We start from the raw sequence: 17,190 nt of genomic DNA, 5'->3' as shown, positions 1-17,190 counted from the left end.
CAAGTAGTACTTCATGTTACGTGATTGTTAATACGGGAACCCCCTCGCTCTGAGCAGACATGCAGAGAAATACAAGGGAAAAAAAAAAATACAGGTCCAGGAAGGTCCGATTTAAGCGTATCATTTATTAGCAAGTAAAAGGACATTTACCTTCTCAGTGGTTAAGTACAACACAACCCAAGGATAAACCATATGGCTCAAGTCTTTGTGCAAGGGAGAGAGCTGGCAGGGTTCCATGGGCTCTAATTGAACTATTACCATATTGTAAAGAAATGAAAAAGTCAGAAAGACTGGAGGATCTGCTCTCCTAGGGACAGTTTATGTCATGCGAACAATTAAGTGAGTAACAAAGCATATTTAACAGCAGAGCAATTCCACCATTTGGATACTGGCTCATTTTAAGGAAAATAGGTACTCTTCTAGTTCAATATCGCACTTAATTTGATCCTACATACAATGCCATGAAACCTTCAAAATCCAAATCATTTATAGCAAACAATACAACGCTTCTCCTTTAATCGCTGGCTCAAGACTTTTCCATCTAGTTAATAAGGAAAGATGCAGAATAAGAATGCTCAAGTGAAACCCAGCAACACATAAAAGCCTGCCATAAAACTGAAAAATGCAAAAGATCAAGTACAAAATTAATTAATTACTATGTACAAATAATCAACAATCTTTTCTTTCAAAAGGCAGGCCTGATAAAAGTATACCAAGTGTTACACATTGTATATGCACAACAGGGTACATAATGAAACACAACAAAACAACCAGGTCATGAACAGATCCAATCTGTAGTGATTATGTAGTTCATACATAAACCATTACAGAATTGTCTATTCTGTGGGCAAAAATCAGTGCAGTTGTATGAGGAGTAAAAAAAAAAAAAGCACAACCTTACATAAGAAATGAGGCAAAACAAGTCTCTATGAATCTTGTTCTTACCATTCTGTTCATCCAACTCATTCCCAATTTCCTGCCCCATTTGCTTTTGCCGGGATATGATTGAAGAAAGAGCATCGAGTCCAGCATCTTGCTCTGCACCAGAAAAATACATAAAATTACACGAAAATAATTGCTGATATGCCAGGCTATATACCATAAAAGATGCAGAAGTGAAGGAAAAGATCTACTCTGTGCTTGAAGAGTTAAAATGTATCAAGAAAAATACATCAACACAACATGAAAATGAATCCTTATGGCAACAGCACTCTTAAAATAATGTGAATGATGAGTAATTAATTTGTCTGCTCTGGGTGGGACATTTAGCTTAGGGTCCCAAAAAAAAAAAAATCCAAGAATTCAACATTCAGCTGTTACTCAGTCATAAATACAGGATATTTTCTGGCACACACACAGAGATCCCTGATTAGCCTTTTTTAATTTTCCAAGAAACTTTTAACATGAATAAAATACAAACAGGTGATGCAAACACCAAAGAATTCAAAGAGATTTTTAAAGCTGCAAGAGAATACAGAGTACATGGAAGAGAGCCTGAGCCAGAGGGGACATAATGGGGGCAGCTAAAGTTTGACATGCTCCCATCAGTTCTGCAGAGACTCCTTTATTAAGATCCGGACCACCTCTGCTATTCCAGTTTGCAGGTACCACGCAGTCCTTAGTAAGCATCTTAACCAAAACGTGCGGCTCTCCTTGCCCAAAAGTCGTCAAGGAGCAGAAGAGATGCTGGAGGCGGGACTGTCAGGGGTCTGACGAACTGCAAAGCAGCCACATTGCACAGAGCAGGACTGCCTGCCCGCTGCAGTCTGGGAGCCAGAAGTTGTACAGGATGGCCAGAACCCCCTTCCCTTCGACAGGATGGGGGTCTGGCCCCCAATACCTCTTTCAGCCTCCCCAAGGATACTATGGTGTCATCAAAAACTGGGGCTTGAGGTTCCGCCTGGACCATCCAAACAGAGTTCATGCCGTTCTCCTGAACTGCAGCTATAAACCTTGTTTCACATGCAGGCTGAAGCAGGCCTTATCTGAAGACTGACTTAATTTGATCACTTCCAATACTTTAATTGCATAGCAATTACCTTATTAAATACCTGATGTCCTCAGGCTGAATTTTTCCAACACTTCCAAAGTTAGAGATTCCTTACGGATGCTGAGGGCCAAAACCTAAAGGCCCTTTCTAGATTAGTTAGTTCTTACCTCATTCCAATTCAACGATACATCTGCTGCACCCCAGCCTGCCGCACAGTAATACCACTCCACCCAGTGCAATTAATGAGATCACCACCACAAACCAAAACCATGAATATGGTCAAAAATCAGGGATGCCCTGTGAGGTCTTTGAAAATTTGATTTAAGGCTATCCTTCTAGTTAAGAATATTGCAAGAACAATACTGCTGCTGTATATACATAAAATAACCACCTGGAACTATTATGATTGACATCTCTGGATAATAAAGCTTCAGCACAGGTTAATGTATTGACTTTCTAGTAAGGGCTTCTCTCAGAGTCATGGAATCACAGAATCATTAAGGTGGAAATCATTGGAAAGGACCTTTAAGATCATCAAGTCCAACCATCAACCCAACACCACCATGCCCACTAAACCATGTCCCAGTGTGCCACGTCTACATGTTTTTTGAACACTTCCAGTGACAGTGACTCCACCACCTCCCTGGGCAGCCTGTGCCAATGCTTGACCACTTTCTCCATAAAGAAATTTTTCCTAATACCCAGCCTAAACCTCCCCTGGTGCAACTTGAGGCCATTTCCTCTTGTCCTGTCGCTGGTTACTTGGGAGAAGAGAACAACCCCCACCTCACCACAACTCCCTTTCAGGTAGTTCCAGAGAGCAATAAGGTCTCCCCTCACCCCATTCCCCTCAGCCGCTCCTCATCAGACTTGTGCTCCAGACCCTTCCCCAGCTCCGTTGCCCTTCTCTGGACACGCTCCAGCACCTCAACGTCCTTCTTGTAGTGAGAGGCCCAAAACTGAACACAGGATTCGAGGTGCGGCCTCACCAGTGCCGAGTACAGGGGTACAATCACTTTCCTACTCCTGCTGGCCAAATCATTGCTGATGCTGTTGGCCAGGACGCTGTTGGCCTTCTTGGCCACCTGGGCACACTGCCTGCTCATGTTCCCCCGGCTGTCGACCAGCACCCCCAGGTCCTTTTCCCCAGCAGCTCTCCAGCCACTCCTGCCCAAGCCTGTAGCGTTGCATGGGGTTGTTGTGGCCAAAGTGCAGGACCCGGCACTTGGCCTTATTAAACCTCATACAGTTGACCTCAGCCCATCGATCCAGCCTGTCCAGATCCCTCTGCAGAGCCCTCCTGCCCTCCAGCAGATCAACACTCCCACCCAGCTCGGTGTCATCTGCAAACTTACTGAGGGAGCACTCGATCCCCTCATCCAGATCATCTATAAAGATATTGAACAAGACCAGCCCCAGAACCGAGCCCTGGGGAACACCGCTTGTGACCGGCCGCCAGCTGGATTTAACGCCGTTCACCACAACTCTCTGGGCTCAGCCATCCAGCCAGTTCCTCACCCAGCAAAGAGTAAACCTGTCTAAACCACGAGCTGTCAGTTTCTCCAAGAGAATGCTGTGGGAGACGCTGTCAAAGGCTTTACTAAAGTCCAGAGTCCTAATGATGCTTATAAAAAACAGAAAGACTCTTGTACCTTCTATGATCCTTCGCTGCTGCTGCCTGAGATCATCAAAGCCAAGCCCTCTGGTTTCCTCAGATTCTTCCAAGAGCCATGGGTTGGTTACACCTCGTTTGACCCCTCCCGTCATTAGGCTAGATCTGAAAATAAATCCAGTAAATAATTTTCAACACAAAACCCACTCATCCTATGATCTGTGCTCACAAAACTAGCTGACAGAGATGGAAGTGTACGTATTTGTTGCACTGCACATCGTTCTCTGCAATCATAAAAGAAATTAGCCAAAAAGAATACGACGATCTGCAATAACAAATACATCTCGCAGGCTCTGTAACACTGCCTAGAAGTGGTAAAGGAGGGAGAGAATTAATTTTGCAGTGAACAATTAAGCTACATGGTGAAATGTACCTCATACATCATATAATATATTCATATTAAACACTGTTTGCTTGTAGAACACACAGCATTCAGAACTGCTACAAAAAGAACAGGGTTACTGAGAATACACGTTATTCATGTATTTGCTATGTGATCAAAACACAAACTTATAAAAACACTGAGGTACAGCCTGAAAGCTTCCAACAGCAAAAGGATCAACACATTAATAGAGATGCAAATCAGACGAGACTGCTAATTTTCTGCAATCGTGACCAAACCTAAAAGAGAACACTTCTGCATTTCAAAAACTGTAGATGGAAGTCACACAGTTACTCTCCTGCATTTCCTACTCTGGCATCAATGTGAACAAGAAGCCAGGCACACACGCTCTTAAATGAGAGAGTAATCAAGTTACAGGTTTTTCTTTTAAAAGAATTATGACTTGAGGTTGTTCACATTACAGACACTTCCCTGGTTACAACGGAAAACAAGTTTTTCATGTCCAGGGCACATAAATTCAAGTAGTAAAATGAAGTGCCACTTAAATATTTTTCTCAATACCAGATTTCTGGTTTCCGCCTTTCAGCTTTTCATTGGTTTCTCCTACAAGAAAAACATTGTATGACAGACTGTGAGCCACTTGAACCCAAAACTGCAACTCAGATTTGGGGTAAGAGTCATTGTAAGATCAATTCAACAGCCGTACAGAAGTAAGAGGTTTTGCTTTCTGCTTTGCTTTTTTTAAACGCCGTATTTTATTCTCATTTTACCCTTGCCTTGTTCTTTCTCAAAGCACTTCCACAAACAAAACAAGAACAGTGAGCATTTTTAGGATCTCTCAAAGTCTCAAATTACACTAAAACCTAATTTCTTTTAGGTTTTTTTTTGTTTGGTTGTTTTGTTTTTTTGAGTCCAGGTCACTCCTTTGCAAGATATACTGAAATGCTGTATGGTACACACACAAGCTCAAAATCATTTTGTGGTCAAAACCCTTTGATAAAGAACTTGACCCTGCACCAGCATCAGTAGAGCTAGGAGGAATTAATGCACCCCACCGATACAGGGTTCAGCCCCGCAGAGGGATGACTGAAGTCTCACCAGCCCTTGGGTATTCAAGCAAAATGCAGAACTGGTGTCTAGGGGTGCCTTGAGGAATTGTGGTGAACTAGAGACATCTCCTGGCCGTGAGATGAATCAACACTGCTGAAAAATAAATTCATCACCATGTGAGTTTTGGGCCATCCATAAATTACAGGTACATACGCTCTCCTCTGCGTGCAGCACAGCACACACTTCATATTGCATTCACAGCCAGTAAAATTCAGGAACACTTAACCTCTTCTCACTTAAAACTTTAACATGTTCATTCAACTTCATCTCAAGGTAATGGATTTGTCAGAATCAAAAAAGAAATTTTTTTTTGCTACAGGACTAAGCAGCACATATTGTAAACCACATCATCTCACTTCACCGTCCTGATGGTGGTGGAACATCACGCTCCAGGGCAGAACTCAGACCGCCTGTGCCAACAGCCAGCGGGCCATCGGGGCAACATCTGAAAGAGGAGCTGGGATTCTTCTGTATTCCAGCCCTTTGCACCTCCATTACAACCTGCACGTACTTATCGAGGTAGGGCATCAGGCTTGATTAGACAGAAATACACACACCTGAAATGTAGTTTTACACATTACCTAGCTTTCTTCACTGCTTCGGGGGATTAAACACACTCTCGTGTTTTCTAGCCTCACGACTGCTAGCACGTTCACAAACACAACGGAAGCATTACGCTTCTGAAGATGCAAAGATCACCACAGCTCACCCAGTTCAGCAGCCCAATTAGCAAGCGCACAAAATCTAGGGTTAACAACACCTGACAAAATTACTTAAATAAAGCAAATGGAAGATAAAGCTCTTTGCTTGCTAAAAAGAGCACAACTATTTCTGCCTGTTAAAAATAAAAGCCAAGGCAAGCAAATTTGAAATAATTCGCACCACTCAGTCTCTCCCTCCCCCCCAATAATCTGCCCTATTCTTGTATGTTGGGTCATGACAACTGGTCTGCTCGTTACAATAATCTTTTTGACATGTTTGGTAACTACCTTCCCACACAACACAGCATAACTTCCTACTTCCTCTGATCTTACCATGTTTCGCTTTGGTGGTGTGAAGATTAAAGCTTATCCAATTAGCCACCCACTGCCTCCGCCAAGTTAATCACGTAAATCTTTGAAACCGTCACAGAGCAGTGGAGTGTGCAGATAGCTTTTGATTATAGGAGCAGATTTAACTAATTACGAGGCTCAGCAATGCGTCCAAGTATAAAAGATGATGGGGTTTAAAATCAGGGAGCTATGTCACTGCTTAACAAGGGAGGGCTTATCTTCCAGAAGGCATTGTTTCACTGATAATTCTTACAAAACTTCCCAAGTAACTTAGATTAGTCAACCAGCACTTACTTTAGACCAAGGCCACACATCAAGGCTTAGAAGACTGATCAGCAAGACTGAATTTTAAACAAAACCTGGGTCATATGACAATTGGGTGCATGATCACTTGAACATTCCCTTAACGATACAGTTATACAGTGGGGCTCTTTGAAGTACCCAGGGCACCTTTCCTTGGCTTCACAGGTCAGTCTCAGAGGAGATGGTGAAGAAGCTGGGGTATTCTCTCACTTACGATTTAATTGCTCACACTGGTAGGCAATGTATTTTTAGGAAGCTCCAAGCTAGTAAATAAAGCAAGTATAACTTTAACATACAGAACAACAGCTCTCTCTCCCTCGAAAAAAACCTGGGAGAAGCCACATGAGCACAAGAACTTCCAAGTCCCCTCCAGGTACCTTCCCAGGTGGAGACTTCCCCACAAGAACCGCTCCGATGGGAAGCCCACAGAAGGGGCGGCATTCCCTGCAGCTGGCAGAGGACTTCCCCGGCTCCACCAGCACAAGCACCAAGAGCGGCCTAGCTCACGTTCAAGGAAATGTGTTGTTCTTTACACCATTTACCTGCAGTTCAGTTAACTGGTCCCACTGGTTTCAACGAGCAGAAGCTGCACAAGCCAGCTGCCACCCGGGATGCCGGACAGCTGATTTGCAGAACACAGCTACTTTGCGGCACCTCTGGACCACTAACTCCTGCTCGCAGCATAGGCACGGCACCTTCCGCACTCGCGCCGCAGGGGAAGCGGCTCCCAACCACCTCGTGCTCGTACAGGACAGCAGGTGCCCGCGGAGGAGCGGCACAGGGCAAGCAGCACGCTGGAAGCCTGTTTGCACAGAGGTACAGGCACACTTACCCTGGAATAACACGTCCACTCGAAATGCTGAGCGTCTGGGTGGTGGGGTTGTGACAAGAGAGGATACCCCTACACCAGGGTAAGTGTTATAAAGGTAACCTTCCCTGGGGACAACATTTACACTCACATTTTATTTCACAGCAGTCTCACCTTCCTATACAAACCCTCAAAATATACACCGCAATAAACGTTTCCATCAGAGAGTAATCTGGCTATCAAATATTACCATCTTCTTTCTACATCATCCCTTACTTTCTATGCAAGATTGGACATAGCACAATACTAAATATATTATAAAACTTATATAGCCCCCATCGAAACAGTCTCACCTCTACAGCCCACTTGCACTCCTCGGAAATAAGGCAATTATAAGAAATGAGAGTTCCTTCTAGAAAGAAGCTGCATCTGGTATAATTACATGCAGAGAAAAGATGAAGGGACAAATCTGCTCCTGTGAGACTGTTTGTCCTGTTTCACAAAACGATCAACAGCTCCATCACCCGCAACTCGCATCTCTGTGCCTGAGGCGAGGGACTCCCCCCTCGGTGCCATTCGGAGGGCTACTTTCGGGCGACAACGCAGCACTGAGCTCGTGCCTGAACCTCTGCTCTCTGTGTGGCGGCTGAAGTTCGCCTGACCACAAGCAACAGGAACGCGAGCCTCCAAGCAGGTCTCAGCTTGGCATTTGTTCTCACTACAGACGCTGCACGCCCACGCCAGAATAACAACGACACTGCTGATACAGAAACAACCTTGTACAGGAAACTTCGGGTAGTTTTGAGCAAACTTAAGAGGCACAATAAAAAGCACGGAGCTCAGCCTTGAAAGCTGCCCTCCTACTGACATTCTTCCTGAGGCTAATGAGCAATAACCTTTAATAACAGGCATGCAGGCACAACCTGAAGCACAATGCCTAAAATGACAGGGTTTGACTTACTTTTCTCTGTCGTGTTTAGATACCCGTTCTTCTCTATTCCTTATAAATGCAAGGATACGCAGTTGTCTCATAACCACAGTCTTGACTTCAGCGAGGTCCTTAAGGAAACTCTGGTATGCTCTGAAGGAGGAGAAATGTCCCTTGAACGCAGGACAAACTGAGGAAACTTCACTACCTTACTGGAACAGTCCTTAAATTTGGGGTGGGCACAACAACCTTTGGGTTTTAACAGGCGCTGTACCTGCTGCTTGCGTGAGGACGCACTGACGCCTGCACACGCTGTAACCTACAGAGTGCTTCCAGGTGACAGCTGGTACAATGGGAAGTGACCCAAGTGCAGAGACACAGTTTAGTGGATGAGGAGGGTGTTGAGACAATTACAACTACATTGGCTCGTGACTGCACAGCTAAAGACACGTTAATACTGGAAGATCCCAGATCCTAGATTTGATCTTATGACTCAAGTCTCAGACATGGCATAGGTTTCTGGATGGACAATTCACCTCTTCTTCCACCCTTCCATCAATCTCCTAGACACAAGGCTAAGCGCATCCAACATCAGACCATCATAGCTGCAGCCAGGAGGGCTTCCAACAGTAACTGCTAGGGAGGAAGGAAAGCAAGAAGGAGTTTTAAAGGCACCTAAACAACTATTTTTAATCTTGTTTTCCAAAGAGCATTTGCTCCTCCATAAAAAACAGCCAGACTCACAAAAGCATTTAAGCACCTAATGGCTTATTCATTAAAGTCGGGCACTTGATGCCTATCTGGCATTAGGCAAAATGGCTGTTTGGAATAAGACCTAAATGCCCTACATCTGACAAAAAAATATTTAAGCAGAAAAAATGGTAACCCACATTAAAAGAAAAAAAAAAATGGACTCTTCTACAAGTTAGCTAGGGTAGCTATTACTTAAGCTGTTTTGTGTCCCACAGCTATCAAAAGTCTTCTCTATTTTTGAGAAATTCAAAGAGAAACCAAGAAAGGCATGTTAAAGTACACACGATTTATTTATTCACTGGTGATCGATGTATACTTCTATGTACTGAGTATCTGGTCAGACAGGAGGAATATTCTTGATTCCTTTGCCTCCACAAATGTTTAAAGATTCACAAAATTCTGATATTGTGATTTATAGAGAGTCAATGTTTCTAGTTGGTTTTTTCACTTCTCACTTTCAAATAGTGTGAAACCATGGGGATTTCTACTTCATTAAAGTCTCTGTTAGAATAACCTGCACAGATCTCTTCCCAAGGAAAAAAGAGGGGAGAAGATACTGCAATTGCCTATTGAAAAACCAATTAAAGAAAATTTAACTGACTCTGCTCAAGCAGAGTCACATAAAACAGCGCAACCTTTCCCCTGGAAAATGCCAGTTGCATCTTAATTAAGGCCGACAACGCCGGAAAGTAAACTAATGCTATACCAAAGTAATGTAGTGTCCTGCCCTGTGTTCTGGCCCAAGTTGTCAGTTAGGATAAATACTAAGAGCATTAAGGCCACTGTACTTCACAATCAGAAATAGCTTTACAGCAGTTTTCAAAGGATGTAAAACTCACTGAATGGTGACCAAATATAAACGAAGATTAATTCTAGTAAAACCTTCACAGTTATAGGCCATGGGGACAATAAATATGTGATCAGTGGTGCAAGAAGGTTAATGAAAGGAATGACTGCTGGAAAGAAAAAGACTTCTGAAAATGTGTGCTGTCACATCAGAGATGGATTAGATACAGAAAAGCAATACAAAACCAGAGAAAAGTGTCAGTGCTAGAACTTAAACATGTGCTGATTTTTCTAATGCAGTGGGAAAAACTGACTTTCAGACTTCAGACGCACTGAAGGCGGCCTTTGTCACCTACTGAAATCCAAAGCAGGCTGTTCCAGAAGTCTGCAACAATTTCAGAGAAACCCGGTGCTGTAAACAGCAGCTTAACCCTACCAGAAGCTGTCGTCCTCTGTCCCTACAAGCAGCATGGCGGGCAGGGGAAAAGCTCCTTCCCGACCGACCTACGCGCGGGCCAGGCCCAGGCAATAGACAAAGGTTTGACTTACTGGCACAAGATTCAGGCCCCGGCTACGTCTCTGCCCACACCACTGAAAACAAGACCTACAAGGGAGAGTATGGAAGGGGTGTGAATTCACCAGGCAGAGAATAGCTGGCATAGTTTTATCCATTTTTAATTTAAGAAGTTGAAAGAGAACTATAAAACTTCAGGCCTTGCAACACTAGCAAATAAATACTGTCTCTGATGTTATCTTGTGCTGGAAAATACTGGTTTCCCTGATCATTTCTAATGGAGCTTGAAATTATCATGAGGTTTTGATATTTTCCTCCCGTCTGCCTCGACACCTTCACACCACGCAGCTCTAGGTTGAATCCTTGCCCTCCGTCAGCTCCGCAGCAGTAACGTGCCAACGCTGCCCTGCCGCAGCAGGGACGGCCACGCTTCGGAAGGTCAGATCAGTTTATGGACTGCTCAGAGCAGGAGACACACAAGAGCTTTCTCACATCATCGGTCCCGTAGACATTTTGCCTACTCACTATTTGAGCTGTTTCAGTTGACTCAGCGATAGACGTAACAGAGCCAGCACCAATGCACCAACTGGATTTGCACTGCGCTCCGGAGAATGCCAAACCTAGAACAATTAATGGATTCGATCAAAGTCTAGTTTTACCACCTGCAGCAGGTGTTGCGCCGACAACGACTGGTGACGCAAGATGACAAACCACAAAGTGAAACACGCGCTTTGGCTGTCCCAAACGCTGCACTGGAGAACAAAAGCAAGCAGAAGCCAACCTCTACACCGTGTTACTGAACAGACCCTCACAAAACACAGATACACACATGAATACAGAAAACTATCAGTTAAACTTTGAGTATCTCTCACACCTGCTCCAAGATACACAAGCAAACAAGCTCGAAAAAAAACACCTTATTTTCAACAGTTATGGTGGGACACAACGCTCACATTGGTATGCCATTTTCTACCGTACAATAGCTTCAAAACCATCTCTGCTTTTTTCAAGAGCACAGCACTGAAAAGGGACTGGTTCTTAAAGAACATCAGCAAACAGGCTCACGTATTTCTTCGTAAGTGTGGGGAGTTAAAAGTATATAAAGTTTTGTTCTAAGACTGAGCGCTAACATATGGCAAAAAGGTGAGAAACTTTCTCAGGAGGGCTCTAACACTCTCCCTCCCACAAGTAACCTTACATGTGCATGTATAAATGCAACGCTGTGTGTTTGCTGCGGTAAAGGTCCAGTGAATACAGTGCATTATACAACCCCTGCCACTTAGAAACACAAGCTAAAAATTTCTTTTTTTTTAAATATGTATTTCTATTGCACGTCAACATTGGAGAAGTACCATTGCTCTCTTCAGAGGCAGATCTCACTACACCACGGGTCAGCAGAGGTGAGGAAGTTCTGCTCAGCCACATCGTATGACCCGGACCACACATGCAGCACTGTGCAGGGTTTACAGGGCAGATCACAGCCCCTTGCATGACCCACAGCCAGCCTAAGAAGTCAGTGCCTGCTGCACTAAACCTTCCCACACATCAACAAAATAGGTGCCCAGGCCCAATGGCTGCGATTCATAAAAAAATACGGAGGACGTATGTTCACTTTTTTAAAAATACGAGGCCTTAAAACAAAGTTGTAACGATTACAGTCTACGCTTTCGAGTAATTTTGCTGACCATGGAAATACAGCAAGCTCTGCAAACCCAGAGACTGCAGTTCTGCTTCTCTTCTGCACCATTTGGAAGGACAGTAGATTACCTGAATCTGCAAAGGGAAAATTAGGAAAAGAAAATGCAATTACCTGTGCTGGAATTTAGCCAAAATGGTAACTCTCACACAGAGCAGTATTTAGTGACCTGCATGGGGTCAGGAAACAGGTAAATCATGCTCTTTGATAGCAGGGCTTTTCATTCTTTGCATGACTGTCGGCTCAGGGCTAATAGACATCAAAGCATATCGCTCAGTGAATCACGAGGATGCTTCTGAAGCTGTCTCTCAACACACGCCACTTCAATTCTGACATACCACGGCCCTGATCCTGTGTTAAGGGGGTAGATCTAGTACCCATTTGCTTGCAGAAGAAGGAGGAAATGGCAGCTTCATTTTGTCATCTGTAGCCTGGCTACCAGCTTAGCAACAAGGCTTATTTATTGCTACCCCTTTTCTCCTCTCTCTCCTCCAGCAATTAATTCATTGGGCAGTTTAAACATTGAAAGAAGGAGTCTCAAAGAAAAAAAATTCACTTTTACAACACAGATGAAGAGGCCGAAGAGACAGAGCCTCGTTAGCAGAGCCTTTAGACCATGTGTAGCACATGTCGAGCTCCAGGCTGAACCCAGGATACTCTCTCTCAACTGGCGGGATGCCACTGGAAACACAGGGGAAAGAGGAAGAACAAGGAGAAAAGGGAGGGTGGTGGGTTATGCTATTTGAATTGGGAAAGGAAAGAGCAGTGTAACAAATTCACAGGAGTCTCTCAATCCTGCTGCTCAACAAGCATTTTTAACTTGGTATTTCAGTAAGACGTCAAAGCTGCTGGACGTAAAGGACCTGCAGCAGCCCCTCAGCAAGACACACGCATGCTCATGCAGAAACTGAAGCTACCAAAAGTTCTGAAGTACAGCCAAGGGAAGTAAATACTCATGAGTGGAATTCCATAGGCAAAAGGTGATGCTGACCTAACTGGAAATGGATAAAATTCAAAAGGCCATTAACAAAGCACTAGAAACAAGCCATCCTTCCTTATTCCACTGCAGGACTGCAACATCAGCAGTAAAAAGTGTCTTTTTATGTAATTATATACCAAGCCTATGCCTAACATGGATGGTGTTATGGACACAGCTCCTGTGTGTCTCCCATCTAACCCAACTGACAATAATTTAGTAACTCAGACAAGAGGCCTGAATTTCACAGTTCAAGAAAAGGCTCTGCCTTTCTTCCTGATCAGAGACCACCAGGGATGGATTGTTTCCAAGAACCTGTTAGAGATGACAAATACAACTCCTTCCACCAGAAAGGGGCTATATAAGAACTGCAGAAGGAGAGCACAACTTGAAGGCTATTAACCATCATTATTTTTCACAGCTGTGAAGGACACCCCAAAATGGAAATTAAAATGACTGCTACACAGCATTAGCTTGAAGCTTAAGCCTCATCCTGACAGTTTTCTTTCCAAAAATTCACATAGACCTTGTATGGTGGCACCCATCAGTCCATCTCAGTGACTGACTCTACTAGATCACTTGGTCAGCTATTACCTCATCCACGCAACTCCCCACACCCTCGTCCTCCCCAGCTTTGCAGACATATATGATACCGTCACAAAAAAAAAGCAGATGATTTCTAAGCAAATGAAACTGTAGTTTGCTACATGTAGGAGTAACTGAGTTCAACAGATGCATTTAACATTATCTTCAGACATACTCAAAGCACAAATCACATTGTTCATTTGAGGTGACAATGCCATACCTTATCACATCTGGTTCTGTACCTTCATTCTTATAGGATGCCTGAAGTTGTTTCTGTCTTGTGAGAAGGTCATCCACCAAATTCTGCCTCCTGTCTCCCTCCAGCTGTGTGCTGATGATACTTGGTTAAGGATCAAACTTAAAAACACTGAAAAACTTTAATTTTATTATGTAAAATAATACCTGTTATACATTCTTAAAATAAATCAGACCTCCTGATCATCAAAATTAACTAGAGTAACTATTTTAACTCAAGAAAAGGCTGTAACATCTAAGAGAAGGATAGATAGGTCACATTTTTCTGAATGAAGTCTGCTGTTATTCTAACTGCGTTTCTGAAGTTTACGTATCTCAAAGAAAAAGTTTCATACAGTGACCACAGAGTGATCTTCAGGTCATCAACTCAAAGTAATAAGAGAACTGGAAGGCTATTTACTGCCAAATTAACATAAGTATTAAGAATAGCATTTCCCCCTCCAAAATCCAACATAATTCTGCTTCCATTTATTACTAAGAAGTCCTATGCAGCTGATCTCTTCTGTAACATTGACAACGTATAACAAGTGCTGCATTAAGATCAGGGAAGGATGAGTCTTCTTAAAAGAACTCCAACTTAAACTGCTATGATCTAAATGGGGCAGGCCCAAACAGACTAGAGCTTTTACAGTCAGCAGGGTACTTCACATCTGAGTTCACTGGAGGCTCATAATGCAGACCAGGTGCATAGCTCCCAGACAAGTGGTCAGCAAACAACCAAAAACTTACTTTCAGCATCTGTTGCCATTTGCAATTCATTAGCAGAACACCCCAATAGCCACTGATGCAGCAGAAAAACCAATTCATGTGGTGTCTCTGAAAGACAAGATGCCCTGAAGTGCTGCAGCTTTGACAGGGGACATGTGTTTGCTTTTTTTAATTAATCTTAGTGACATTTTGAAGGACTACTAACTCCCTTCCAGCTACTGTTCAATAGATTATGCAATAGCTGATCTGATTTGCGTATGTTTTCTGCCACTGGACAGGAAAGTTTTACTCCTGGCCATCAGCACAGCACTCAGGTGGCCTGAGCTTAGAAGGGATTTCTGCTATAGTTAGCTTGAAGTTAAACATTCATTCATTAAATCAGATTGCTGCTGGATATATTCAGGGAGATGGACATACTTTGCCTCATTAAGCCTGACCATCGCAGCATATGGAAAGAGCAGCAAATCCAAGCCAGGCCACAGGGTAACAATCCTAGAAAAACACGTGCAATTTCTTTCGAAGGCATATATTAAAGCATTCTGACATCATTCCGAAGATGCAGTTCCATTGCTCCTTACGTCAGTCCAAGCCAGGGCTGCCACATCCCTGAACAAGGCTTCACCCTTGCTTTCTGCAAGCACTGGCACTCCTGCAGCCAGCGGCTGAGCGAGGGGAAAAGAACGGATTAGCAAGTTCTCTGCTAGACGAGTGATCTTAGCCCACAAACCAGCCACTCAATCAACAGCATCGGCACAGCGCACAGGCAAGATGGTGGCAGCTCTGGGATTATTCAGACCATCTTGTTAAGCTTCTCTCTGACACAAACGTAACCAAAGCCAGCCTCATGCCCACCGTACCAGAGATGCCCAGGCTCCCAACTCCTCCTGCACTACAGCTGCCATGAAAACATTAAACAGCAGCACGGACAAAGTTCTAGCAACAAAGTCTTCTAAAAATGGAGTGAGGGAAAAACCCCAACTGCGTGGCAGAGCAATTATAGCATACTTTTCCACTCTCTCCTGCAAAACAGAAAGGTCAGCGAGTTGATGTTTACACAGATACATTTGGTGTGTTGATACAGCCCGAAGCAGTAAGTCCTTCAGCTGATCGATCTTCTCTCTGAGATTCTGCAGTGATGATCTGATAATCACGTTGAGCTGAAAGAGAAGAAACATTTTTTTTATATATGTGCATAAAATTTAATACTACTACATACAGATGATGTATATATTTTAAATATAAATATATTTAACTTGAGCTATACTGGTGTGAAGGACTCTGTTCTAAATGAAGAAAGCCTGCCTGAGAGCCACAAAGGGAGCGAGACAGTTAACTGGTTTGGACTGCTTACAAAATAACGAGATAAATAGTACTAGTTTTGCAAACACAATTGTAATGCATTAACGCTGTTTAATATGGAGAGCTTTCTTTCAAGTTTTTATAAACACGCTCCTTTATATGGGCAAAACATCTCAGCACATTTTAATATTTTCCAGTTAGCTTTCCAGTTCTTTCCTCTGATCTTTAACACAAATACAGGCGCCAGCTGCTTCTGCCACCAGGTTTCTTTCCCAGCTCCCAGGGTTAGAGGGAAAGTTGCTACAGGTTCAGACATTCCCTCTGCTGCACTCCCACAGACGTTAAAGATCCCAAAGAAATGCAGATTTCCTCCATTTCCCTTCTCAGCAGCACCTATGACTCCCCACCCTTTCTCACAAGTGACCTGCCCAAGATTCAGATGCATCTGTTCTTACTAAAAATGCAGTTAAGTCGTTCACATTCTCCCCTGCTGCAAACATATGCTCCCCTTCCCAAGTTAGGCTGACATTATCCTCTGGGTTTTTCCTCCTTAAATGTTACTTCTTTTCATTCCAGTTATGTAGAACATACTAGGAAAAAACATTGTAACTGCAATTAACTATGCAAGTCATCCTAATCAAGACTTTATGTGCTTCTTGTTTACAAGACATTAGCCCCGCTGCAGGTTATAACAGTTAGCAACCTCAGATGCTCTGTGTGATGAGCTAGTAACAGAGCCAGAGTATTTGACTGTCATTCCCTGCGTTCTTAAGAGACACAGAGGCAGCAGCCAGACATCAAAGTCTCACTGAACAGTCACCATGACCCAAGGATCCTGCCCAAAGCTAAACTGCACTTGGTATCTGCACACAGATGGAGCTGGAGTTCCCAAAAAATCACTTGATAGCATCAGAAGTTTAAATATCTCTGACTCAGTGAGTTTTGTTCTCAAACACTACTAAATACAACAGAAAGCAGATGCAGCCACGCTGAGGCAGTCTTGGAGCATGCAGCGAAAGCGGAGAGCTGCAAAATCTACCTTCAGACCCAAAGCTGCTGAACACGAAGGTAAAGTTTCCAAAGCCAGGATGGGATATAAATATGTCTAGGAAAGCTCAGCCTGCTGCACACCCTCTAGCTCTGCAATTAGGTAATAAAAGGTCTTTTCATTTCACATGTACGTTTCCGGTACTCGTGTCCAGGTGGACAACGCTGCATTTAATCAGCCCAGACCAGCAAAGCAGCATAAAGGTATACATGTCCAGGAAAGTCATACAGGCTCCCTCTGCTACTCTGGCCAGAAATTGCAGTGCTGTAACAAAAGATTTCACTTCCATTAAAGAAGAAAGGAAACCAATGGCAGTTTTAAGATCAGCTCAATAGAGCAGAGGTCACAGATGGTAAGTGCAGGC

The 17,190-nt window shown here is 43.5% G+C and overlaps 1 protein-coding gene across 1 annotated transcript in view; it reads right to left on the bottom strand.

Moving 5' to 3' along the window:
- Positions 1–945: 945 nt before the first annotated feature.
- The window catches only part of STX8 (syntaxin 8), a gene marked incomplete at both ends in the record, with an annotated part of 18,325 nt that continues 2,080 nt past the window's right edge, over positions 946–17,190 (bottom strand). The window contains 4 exons of the mRNA XM_010286714.1: positions 946–1,038; positions 3,643–3,767; positions 13,737–13,847; positions 15,542–15,636. Of these exons, the coding sequence (XP_010285016.1) occupies positions 946–1,038; positions 3,643–3,767; positions 13,737–13,847; positions 15,542–15,636 (424 nt within the window). The remainder of the gene's footprint in view (positions 1,039–3,642; positions 3,768–13,736; positions 13,848–15,541; positions 15,637–17,190) is intronic.

This window comes from Phaethon lepturus, unplaced genomic scaffold, assembly GCF_000687285.1.
Source record: "Phaethon lepturus isolate BGI_N335 unplaced genomic scaffold, ASM68728v1 scaffold4215, whole genome shotgun sequence".
In the NCBI taxonomy this organism is placed as follows: domain Eukaryota; kingdom Metazoa; phylum Chordata; class Aves; order Phaethontiformes; family Phaethontidae; genus Phaethon; species Phaethon lepturus.
This window is presented reverse-complemented; position numbering and strand designations above follow the sequence as displayed.